General features: G+C 41.8%; 1 protein-coding gene across 11 annotated transcripts in view; it reads right to left on the bottom strand.

Annotated features, from left to right (window-relative positions):
• The window catches only part of LOC140899651 (S-adenosyl-L-methionine-dependent tRNA 4-demethylwyosine synthase TYW1), a 121,750-nt gene that overhangs the window by 23,553 nt on the left and 86,177 nt on the right, over positions 1–12,020 (bottom strand). For 8 of the 11 annotated variants that reach the window (XR_012155413.1, XR_012155412.1, XM_073315489.1 and 5 more), the window contains one exon: positions 4,779–4,889. Coding sequence is in view for 8 of the 11 variants with exons in the window: in XM_073315489.1 (XP_073171590.1) it covers positions 4,779–4,889 (111 nt within the window). In the remaining 3 variants the exon portion in view is untranslated. Of the gene's footprint in view, positions 1–4,778; positions 4,890–8,163; positions 8,275–10,407; positions 10,505–12,020 lie in introns of those variants that run through there. The other 3 variants (XR_012155416.1, XM_073315492.1, XM_073315493.1) reach the window with 3 other exon arrangements.

The following is a 12,020-nucleotide window of genomic DNA, read 5'->3' as shown; positions in this document are numbered from 1 at the left end:
GGAATAGCAAAAAGTGCTGGCTGTATGTTTTTCCAATACAAAATTTTACTTAGCCTGGTATTCAAAGGGGCTGGGCCTTTAGTGGGAGCTCACCCTCTCTGAAAATCACACCATGCAGCGTGCAGCTTTGGCATTTCCCTTTCTCTCTGTTGAGCTCTAACTCATTTAACCTAGAGTTCTGTAGATAACGGCAAAGGTCAGCGTTTCTCAAGCATGAAAATTATACATCAGTTGTTTTTGTTTTATAGCACTCGCTAGGACACGTGACTTAACTTCATCTTCTTTCCATCTAATTGCAGAATGGAACGCTACCCAGGCTCTGAATAGCTTTTTGACAGGTGAAGGCAATCAGCTCCCGCTTCTTGCAAGTAAAAGCTCATTAAAGAAGAGTTAATTTTCCTCTGTTTTAAACACTTACATAATCTTTAACATTTAATATGATACGGGTAAGCAGAACGGGGGAGATGCTTCTGTGTGGCTCTACCCAGCCAGCCTATTAACTGGTCATTTTAATTTGATAGCAAAGCCTCTGATAGCAGTTCCAGAAAGCCCTTCCTCCTTCTGACTGACACTGGATCCACCATCCCTTATACACTAGCCCAGAATCTCTGAAGTGCTGAGCGGTGTAGCTAGACAAATGCAGCAGCAGTGGTCAGAAGACTGAATGGACAAAGGCTTTTGGAAATTATACTGGGCCTGAATCTCATTTATACTTAAGGCCCCTTTACCCTTCCAGAGCTCTTCCTTGAAGTAGCAGCATGGTGTAAAATAGCCTTTGGGTAACTGGGAATCTGGCCCAATATTTTATTTTAAGTGAAAGAAATTGGTTAAATACAAAGATGACAAAGGAAGTGGACAGATTATGGGCCCGATCCTAGAGGCTTTCCTCATTACATGAGCCTACCAAAATCAAGTGTTCTCAGGGCTGCACAATTGGGCCTTTCTTTAGTAGTGCCAGCCTGCTCTCCAGGCGAACTGTTCCTGGGTAAGTTAGTGTCTGTTTATCAATTATGTACAAAGGGCCACGCACACACAATTGCCAGGTTTACTTCACTGACTGGTGAGGGTCTGCAAAATCAGGGTCAGAGCTGCAAGAGGGTATGTACACATGAACGCTCACACACACATTGTCTGAAAGCTACTGTCAGTTTGCAGAGAGAGGTTTGAAGTAAGTGCACACAAGGGCACAGATACAATGAACAATGTTAGTGTAACAGATTTGCTGTGTAAACCAAGCCATTTAAAGGTGTATTTGTTTTCTGGGTGCTTATCTGGCTTTCATCCCCGTAGCACCACCAGAGCTTTTGTAAATAAGTTAATCTTCTGCATATGCACTTTGTTTTCCATATCTTTGGTATTAATTATTAAGGATCCAAACACTGAATCTTTTATTAAATTTCACACATGTTTCTCTAATAAGTTGTTGAGCCCAATGTAGGGGTAACCCCTGCTGAAATTTAATGGCCTATGCATACAGAACATCTGACTACATGATCTAATGCTCCCTTCTGGCTCTAAATGCTATGAATCTATGAATGCGCTTGATTTGAAAAAAAATGCAAGATACTGCGTGTTTATTAATATAAACTGGTGGCTTTCTAGGTAAAAATCTGATAAGGTAATAAGTCTGATCTTTTAATTTTGATCTCCATAAACCTCATTCTCCTGACCCAGAGGTGTTACACAAGGGTAACCACTGCCAACAACAAAATTAATGCTAGTTTCCACTAAGTGAGAGAAGAATAGGGTTCAACAGAGTTGCACCAATGTAAGATGTGTAAATGAAAGCAGAATTACATTCTAGATCTTTTGACCTTCCATTACACCCCAGAGTGTTTCTGGAGCAACAGGGGATTAGCTACATTCATTTAAAACTAACAATTTATTTCAAGTATTTAACCAGAAAAATCCCACAGATGAAGCCTCATTTTGTAGCAGATGCTCTCCAGGACCTAATTCCTTTTCCTTTTCTTGGTCTCCTTTCTTGAACCCATTGCACTAGTGTAACTAGGGCAAAAAGGACTGTGATGACTCTTGGTCTCCAATGAGTTCTTCAATCTACTTCATTCCCAAAGGATTAAAAATACCACCTTGTAAATCAAAGAAAGATCTGAGGGAAATTTCAACATCACAAGAGCTCTGTACATCCTCTCCTGGGCACTACTCTATCAAAAATATTATAGCTGCGCTAAAGGACAGACCCCTATGTCTATCAGCAGGAGTGAGATCAAGAAGTTAAATAGCACCTAAGAACTCTAAGTAATACATAAAACTGTACCCAGCAAGTGCAGAAAGAAAGAATTGGCTCTGCGATACTTAGAGCCCCTGGATCTAATCCCTTCTTAGTGCTACATGACATCCATGCTGCTAGGAGTTTAAACTTTGACTCATTGCACTTAATCCACATAGTATTGCCGAAACTGTTGGATTACGTTCCTGGGCCAAATGCATCTCCAGCAGACCTTACTGACTGCAACAAGGGGACAGTTGGAGTGGGTTTGGCTCTTATTATACTTACATACAGCATAGCTCAATGGGGCCCTGACCTCAGCTGAGGTCTCGATCGTCCTCATCCCCACACTAGGCAGCCAGAGCTCAGGTACAAATGGGGAAAATAATTTAAGTAAATAGATAAAACATCCCAAGACAAAGTCATTGCAACTGATATACGCCATTGTTGTTAAGACAAAGATGTAGGTGTTGCCTTCCCATGTTGGCATTATTTCACTGGGGTATAAGTGGTCACAACTGTGTCTCTATCATCCTTGTTGGGATGCACAATTTCTCGATACCAGCCAAGAGGAAAGGGAGGCCAAAAAATAATAGGGAAATCAGTTTCACTCTTGAAGTAAGAAACCATGTAATCACATTCACAGAGATAGCACAGTAAGAGGAGTAAACTATTGCACCTTCCCCACTGAGCCAAACCCTCTGCACTTCAGAAATGCTGCTGTTTAGCAGAAACTGGCAAATAAAACTATGTGGAACAAATAAGGTTACTGGTTGGCCTAATGCTATATTTAGTGTGAGATGCTTTTTCCTATGCAGCACAAAATTTACCCCCTTTAAAATGTTACACCCATTTTAAAGAACTGAAAGATGAAAGAAAAACGGTTAAAAAAAAAAAAGCCTTGCCCCAAAATAAAAGCACTAAAAATAAAAAATCCACTGAAAAACCCATGAGGCAGTGTTTGTCCTTCATTGACTATAAATTACAGTCCATTTAAACAAAATAATCAAGTGTCAAGCAAATCTCAGCTGCAGGAAAGTGTCAGAAAATTTCATGACATTTTAAAGAGACGGAAATGTCATCCAAATCTAAAAATGTTCCACTGATGCATAGACAGCTGTGCCATTTGGTTCAGAAAGTGATCAGATCAGTTCAGTTCTCAGGAAAAGAAAAATCCCATCTTGAATGGGCATTGCCTGCAAATGCTGTAAGTAATAGGGTGCTTCATATTTAAGCTTGCTTTTTAAGGACATATACACTGCTGCAGTTCTTATGCATTAAAATAACAGGACAGTGCATTTCAATTTAAAAGCTCTGTGATGACTCAAGTGGAGAAACGGAGGCTATTGCAGGATCTGCAATAGATGGAGGTTCACCTAGTTTGCTGATAGTCTATTTCTATCAGGTGAATATGCCAACCAATTATTTGTGTTTTATGGTATTGAACTATCCACTTTTCTCTTCTATAACTTAGCTGCTGTCTTAATGTACAGTACCAAGTGCATTGTGAAAAAAACGCCCCTTTTTTCCATCCAAATTTAAATGAGAAAGCCAATGCACGAGTCGTTTTCATACCCTAAGAACTATACAGCTTATGTTGAAATTGTACATTGCAAAAATTTTCAGCCAGCTGTAATTGAGGGCCATGTACAGGGGCTGACAAGAGGAATGGAGAAGCCCCAAGAAGGTTTCCCACCTCTTTCTTCCCATATGCAGAGTCTTCCATTGACAGGCAAAATGCATGCGTTCTCCCCTTAAAGGACATAAGCATGAGATACTCTGGCCCACATACCGTCTCTGTGCTGGTGGCACTGTGCCTGCAACCCTCCAAGGATACCAAATTTATGTCCACAGATATAAAGCAGATATCCATGGAGTTGCAGGACGCTAGCGACAACGAGCGAGACGAGCAGGGCCATGGCCAGTGACTAGGCCAGGAACTGCAGCAGCAAAAGCAGCAGCATGTCAGGCCACTGTTTGCAGGAGTCAGTGCCCAGCCCAGGCAGCTCCTCCGGCATGGCTGTACCGTCCCAGCCCTGCACACTGGGGCCGCCACCAAGCTCATTGGCAGCTGTCCCTGGTCGTGCTAATGCAGTAGTCGCCAGGGCCGGGAGTAGGACTGCAATTCCGGGAGCGGGGGACATGGACAGAGTTAAGGGGGCCAAGGCTGAGGCGGGGCTAGGAGCAAGGCCCGGGCACAGGGCCAGGAGCTAGGACCCCAGGCCTGGGGTCGGTAGCGGAGTGAGGTGCCAGCAACCGCACACACCCCTGAACATTCCTCTAGGCCCTCCCAAGGGGACGTGCCCCACAGTGTGGGGACCTCTGTGCTAATGTGTACAAGAGGCTTGCACGCTCCCAGACAGGAGTCCCTTCCATGCAGCGGTGTGCCTCCCCTGTCCAGGAGCGTGCGAGCCACTTGTGGTGGGAGAGCCATGCTTGTGTCATTTATTTGCTCAGTGCTCGGGTAATCTTGAATTATTGTGTTAAAGAAAGTGGAGAGGAAAAAAATAGAAGCTATGTAGTGGAAAAGCACTGATACGCAGCTCACCTTAACTTCAATGAAGTCTGGTTTACCAAGGGACACCAGCTCAGCATAAGCTTTGAGTTCATCCACGTTCCAAGCTTTCACCAGTGTCAGTCTATATACTGTGCGCTGTTGCTGAAATAGAGGAAAACTCAGTTCAGTGACACTTGCTTTGTACTCCACTTAATGAGCCGTTGATGTTTCCTACTTTCTAATTCACAGTCTTCAAACTATCACCAAAAAAAGCATTTTATTGTAGAGTTATAGTTCCAAGTACTTGTGGTGAGGGGGGGAACTGCAGTCATTTAGATAATAAAGTGAATAACCCATGCTACATGAACTAACTTTTGATCTAGAATGACTGCATCTAACACTCTCTCTCCATATACAATTACATATGGGAGTATTTACTTATCAGGACAATCACTTGGTTCCAGCAGGAATCAAGAAAGTTTCTCCCCCTGTGGTATGATATTTCACCGTTAGTTGCAATATGGATATTTTACTTCATCGAGATGAATCATGTGACATTGCCAGTAATGGAGACGAGCAACTAGACTAGAGGGAGCCTTCACCGGTCCGGGTCTGACCGTTGCTATGGTACGCTAAATGCACTGTAGCTGTGGAAAAAGCTCCCTTGTGACAAGTAATGCATTTTATTGGAAACAAAAGTGACAATTAAAATTACTACCAAAAAATGTGTGTCCCATTCACGACCTAATCCATAAAGACTGTGCTATAAACCATTAAAAAAAAAAGTGTGCATTATTTGCAATGCTATTAAATAAACCAACATCAATCCATCAGCAGCTCTGAATCTCATCAACACATCACCACCACTACTGTTTGGTTTCTACCTGCTCTCCACAAAGCTGTTCTCTTCAAAAACTGCTTTATCGAAGCACTGGGATTTCTCCTTGCACTAGCCTATTTCCTAGGATGTCCACAGTAAACACGTTCATGCATAATACTGGCCCTGTGCATCTCTTAAGAATAAAGTGATTTTGTTCAGCAGCTTCACTCTTTATAGTCATAGATTTAAGGTCAGAAGGGACCATCATGATCATCTAGTCTGATCTCCTGCGTATTGCAAGCCACAGGACCTCACCCACCCACTCCTGCAATAGACCCCTAACCTCTGGCTGAGTTACTGATGTCCTCAAATTGCGGTTTAAAGACTTCAACTTACAGAACCATTACACTGATTTAAACCTGCAAGTGCCCCATGCTACAGAGGAAGGTAAAAAAAACTCCCGGAACCTCTACCAATCTGACCTGGCGGGGGGGGGGGGGGGGGGGGGGAGATTCCTTCCCGACCTCAAATATGGCAATCAATCACTTAAGACCCTGAGCATGTAGGCAAGACCCACCACACAGACACCCGGGAAAGAATTCTCTGTAGTAACTCAGAGCCCTCCCCAATTAGTGTCCTATCACCAGACATTGGAGATATTTGCTGCTAGCAGTCGCCGATGGGTCACATGTCATTGTAGACAGTCCCATCAGACCATCCCCTCCATAAACTTATCCAGTTCAGTCTAGAAGCCAGTTAGGTTTTTTACCCTCACTGCTCCCCTTGGAAGGCTGGTCCAGCGCTTCACTCCTCTGATGGTAAGAAACCTTCATCTAATTTCAAGCATAAACTTGTTGATGGCCAGTTTATATCCCTTCATTCTTGTGCCCACATTGGTGTTTAACTTAAATAACTCCTCTCCCAAACATGGTACTTATCCCTCTAATGTATTTATAGAAAGCAATCACATCTTCCCTGAGCATTCCTTTGGTTAGGCTAACCAAGCCAACCTCTGAGTCTCTCACAAGGTATGTTTTCCATTCCTCGGATCATCCTAGGAGCCATTCTCTGCACCTGTTCCAGTTTGAATTAGTCTTTCTTAATACAAGAGACCAGAACTGCACCCAGTGTTCCAGAAAAGGTCTCACTAGTATCTTGTATAACAATACTAACACTTCCCTTTCTTTACTGGAAATACTTCACTCGAAGCATCTTAGGATTGCATTAGCCTTTTTTCACGGCCATATTACATTGATGGCTCATCCGGCGATCAACCAATACACCCAGGCCTTTCTCCTCCTCCGTCACTTCCAACTGATACTTCCTCAGCTTGTAGCAAAAATTCTTCTTGCTAGTCCCTTTCTTAGGGCAAGTTTGCTCAAGCAGATACTAGCAACAACCTTTCTGTAAGTAGGAAGCCACTTAACTATGGGATAAGGTGATGCTCTAGTTTTATTTTTTGAGAAAGCTCATTTGCCCCCTTATTCCCCCAGCTCCTTCATCTTTCACTATATTCCAAACAGAAGCTGGTAGAATAAAACATTATTTATAGAGCAATTTTCCAGCAAAATTGTTTTTTCAATTAACTCATTTTACATCCTTGGCAGAGAGTACATTGTAAAATGTTTCAACAGTACCAGCTTACTTCGAAAAGATAATGTAACAAATCCATGGCAACCAAAGACTTCACGGTTGTCAGTACATTGCATACCACGGCCAGAAATTCACAGCAACAGCAGGGAGAAAAATCAAATGTTTCTGGAGCAGAAGAATCAGGCCTTCACTACTTGAGTTAGAAGAGACTCTCCGCTAGCTGTCAGAATTAAAGGGCCTAGGGCAGAATTTCATAAGCCATTCTAATTCCATTCAGTATAGGTGAGTTGTACACATACACACTAACCAGTTTATTACAAAATATACTAAATATTTCCTCACTCCAGAAGTATATGCTAATAATGATACCTAGCTCTTATATTATATTCACAATAATAATGATACCTGGAGATTTTATATAGAACTTTTCATTAGTAGATCTCAATAGGCTGCACAAAGGAGGTCAGTACTGTATCATTATCCACTTTTTAAAGATAGGGAAACAGGCAAAGGGAAAGGAAGTGACTTGCCCACAGGGTGGATTTGATTTAAATCACGAGTCAGAAAGACTCGATTTAATCATGGTTTTCTACATAAAAGTGCATTCTTGTTGGTTGTTATAACTTTAATACATATTCTTCACAACTCAGAGATAGATGTAGGTTTCATTTTTAGAAGGTACACACTATACATTTTTAAACAGTGATTTATTTTGAAAACTTTTCAGATTAGTTTTACAGCTATATCAGAAAATGGATGATTGTTTGATTAGTTCATTTACCAAAAGTAATTAAAGCAGATATTTATGAAGTCATTGGGAGGGGAACTATCTCCAATTCAACAGGTTAATCATTAATATTTGGAGGATTTTCTTGCCATGCTGTGTTAGGAGGAGATCACCACCAGACAGACATTTAAATTGTTTTATTTAACTAAAACAACAATGTTAATTATTCTGGATTTTTTTCTTCAACAGCATACATAATATTTTAACAAAACAAGCATATGTCCCTCGCTTCTCACATTTATCTCCAAACTTCTTCTCCTTGTCCAGATCTATTCCGCCCCCAACAATCTTCTATTCATTGAACTTTTTGAAACTTTGCACTTTTAGAGAGAGGTAAGGGATTGACTCTGTGTACACAAAATTGCAGAGGGACAATAGAGTTGAGGTCTGTTATTTCTCACCTCTATATATTTATTTATTTTAAAACATTTTTGCTGTTAACAAGCATGTTACCTCTGGAGACTACAAATCCACAGTTTGAGAACTGCAAAACTAAGCATCTCGGATGGTATCTTTAGACTGAGCACTGAGTCCCACTGGGTAGACCAAAATAATCTATACAGAAGCCTGTGGAACCCCATAAAATTGGGTCCCTAATCCATGAACTATTGGAACTCATTTACAAAATGTTTCTTAAACATTACATGAATATATTGTCTCATAGTATAGAATTAGAACTTATAATCCCTATTCCATGATGAGATATCTTTGAGCTATAGTGTATCTTAATTAAAACTATCTTTAGGTAGGTTTTTTCCTAAAAAGCATTTTATCAAAAAAATCCGATTTAAATTAAAAAAAATCCAATTTTTAAATTTTTTTTTTTTAAAAATCATTGATTTTTATCCACCCTGCTTGACCAAAATCACCCATTAGGTCAGTGGCAGAGCCAGGAATAAAACCCAGGGCTCCTAAGTCCCAGCATGGTGCTCTATCCACTAGGCAACACTGCCTGCTGATAGCCAAAAGGTTTCAAGTACCATTCCCAACTCCCAGGAACATCACACTTCCTCAGGTCTGTATACATCTAGTTTCCATATAACATCGTTTTCCACCTGATTTTTATGAAACTTTCACCTTTAAGTAAACTAAAATATTTAGTTACAATCTACAGCATATAAAAATATATAGTGTTTATACCTATATAGATATAAATCTAGAATCCATTTTGGATCACTTACTAACAAAGGACTAGCAGACAAAACCAGACTGGGTGCCACTGCCTGAAAACAAAGGTTGAAGACTCACTGCTCCTTTAGTTAATATTTCAAAGCATCTTGGGCCAGGTTTTTAAAAGGTATTTAAGTGCCTAAAGATGCAGATAGGCACCTACCTGCAGCTGTAGGCACCTTAAAAATCCAGCCCTTTGTGCCTTAGCGTTTCTGCCCATTATGAGCAAAAAAGCCTCAGCATGTCATGGTGGTATACAAGGAAAAAGGGTAAAATTTTCAAGAGTGCCTAAAGTAACTTGGGCCCAAATCCTCCAAGGTATCTAGGCCCCTAGCTCCCATTGAAATCAAAGGCAGTTATGGGCCTAGAGACCTTTGAGGAGCTGGGTCTTAGCAGCCTAATTACTGTTCACTTTCAATCAGACTAGGGCTTGGCTACACTTGCGAGTTACAGCACAATAAAGGAGCCCCGGGCGCACTAGCTCACTACCCATCCACACTGGCAAGGCATGTAGAGCACACTGACTCCGCAGCTACAGCGCTGCTGGTACTCCACCTCGGCAAGTGGAATAACGTTTGCTGTGCCCCCGCTGGAGCGCTGCAGCGCCAGTGTGAACAAGGTGTTGCTCTACTGCGCTCTGATCAGCCTCCAGAAACGTCCCATAATCCCCTTAAGTCAAGTGGCAACTCTTCTCATTGTTGTGAAATCGGCTGCAGAAATGCGGAAATGCCCTTTCAAAGCTCTGTTCTGGAGAAGTCGGCTGCTTATCAGCTCCGAGAAAAAGCAAATATTTACTATTTGTTTGAGTGAGTCAGAGAGAGGAGGGGGGTCTGAACTTACAAGACAGCATGCTGACGCACTCTCAGCATCCCAAAAACCCACTCTCTCTCTCCCCACATACACACAACACACTCCCTGTCACACTCCACCCCACCCACCCCCGCGATTTGAAAAGCACGTTGCAGTCACTTGCATGCTGGGATAGCTGCACACAATGCACTGCTCCCAATGCCATGGCAAGTGCCTCAAATGTGGCCACGCCAGTGCGCTGTCAGTGTGGATAGACTGCAGCGCTTTCCCTACTGCGCTCTACGAAGGCGGGTTTAACCCACAGTGCTCTACATCTGCAAGTGTTGCCATGCCCTGAGGCACTTTTAAAAATTTTACTGCTAGCCTTAAAAGCTGAACCCCCGAAGTCCTTGAAGGGATACACCTCTTGTAGGACCTTGCATATAAAGAGTCAACAACAGTTGGATATGATAAACTAACACAAAAGCTTATAGAAGAGAAGAAACCTGAGATTAATATACATTTTACCGGAAACCAACAGCATCCCTCTTGAAAGTTGGTGTGCTAGCTGCCAAATTCTGGATCAGTTACAATGCGTAGAAAGCCCACCTGTAGCAGCTGAGATAATCAATGAAGACACAATAACAACATTAATTTAATTTACTTTAACGAGTGATATCACTTCTAAAAGACTCTAATCCATGTGACAAGTATCCTGGCACATCAAGAAGAGGGAATGATTTCTAAGCCCAGAGTTTGGCATGAATGAAGTATCTGTCCTCCCCCTCTGGCTCTCCATTGTTCATAACCTTGTTGCCTTCTGGGAATGGTAGGGTGAAGGCTTTTGTGATATAACTGAATTAGCAAAAGGAAAGTTCGGAGGAGAGATAACAGCAAGGTCATGAAATTGATTATTAAAGAGAGAAAGAACTATGGGAATGCTAAGGATACAGCATCTTTTACAAGGTTATTGGTGGGAAAGGAAACCAAAGATTACAAAAAATCTAAACTTCAGTAAAATCTCTTCTGCACTGCATGCCTGACCATTTTTGAAGCAATTGTGACATTACTCAGGGTACAATCTGGACTGCTGACCAGCTGTGTCCCTCAACTCTAACCTGGGGTGCCTTTTACACAGCTTTGCTGTGAGAATAACCACTCCTGATCTGCTCCCACACAGCCTCTAGCATGTAAATTACTCCCAGCTACGTTACATGAGTGTTCTAGCCCGCCAGTCATGTACTATATTATATGGCGACACCAGCAAACTTCCAGCCCCAGACATTCCCCCCCCCCCCCCCCCCCCCAGAAGTGTGCATCTCGTACTGCCCAGCTTTTTGCTTCTGGATAATACAAGCTCATAGAAAGTCCATCGCTTCATTAATAGAAAATGATATGCACAGACCCTGTTATCTCAGATGGAGGTTCCCAAACACTTCAATCCAAACACACTGGTTTAGATAAAACAATAAAACACGTTTACTAACTACTGAAAGAAAGATTTTAAGTGATTACAAGTAATGAGGCATAAAAGTCAGGATTGGTTACAAAGAACCTAAAAAGTAAAATCCAACTAACACCTAACTTAACGAATTTAAATAAAAATGTCTCTCACCACACACTTTTGCAGTCTCACTGGCTGAAATCCTTTCAGCCAGGACCCTACTCCTAGTTCAAAGTTTTCTCTCTCTCTCTTTCAGGTGTTGTGGCTTCATAGGCAGAGAGAAAGGCAGGAGTATTTTGGGGGAATCTCTTCTCATTTCTTATAGTTCTCTTTTCCCTTTGAAGATCATTTCCAGCTCAGTTTCAGAAGACAAGAGGTCTGGGGGACAGGAACCTCCAAGCTGTTTTCTTTGCTGCTATGTAAATGTTTTTGCTTATACTCTTCTTCCTGCCAAAGAATGGCCACGTAACAGATGATAGTCCATTTGATTTTGTTGATACCTGGCTGAGGCGTTGGCTAGCCTTTTGTCCCTGGGGAACTGGTTTGAAGCTGTTTCCCCATAGTTGGAATATGTCTTATACAGTAGAATTTTATAACTTTACAAACCGTGTTGCCACACATATTTAACCACTACTTTAATGTTCAGCGGATTATGAGTTTTCAAATGATACCTCACAAGGCATACTTGGT

The sequence above is a fragment of the Lepidochelys kempii genome, chromosome 17 (genome assembly GCF_965140265.1).
Source record: "Lepidochelys kempii isolate rLepKem1 chromosome 17, rLepKem1.hap2, whole genome shotgun sequence".
In the NCBI taxonomy this organism is placed as follows: domain Eukaryota; kingdom Metazoa; phylum Chordata; order Testudines; family Cheloniidae; genus Lepidochelys; species Lepidochelys kempii.
The sequence above is the reverse complement of the archived record's forward strand: the minus strand, read 5'-3'. Positions and strand labels throughout refer to the sequence as shown.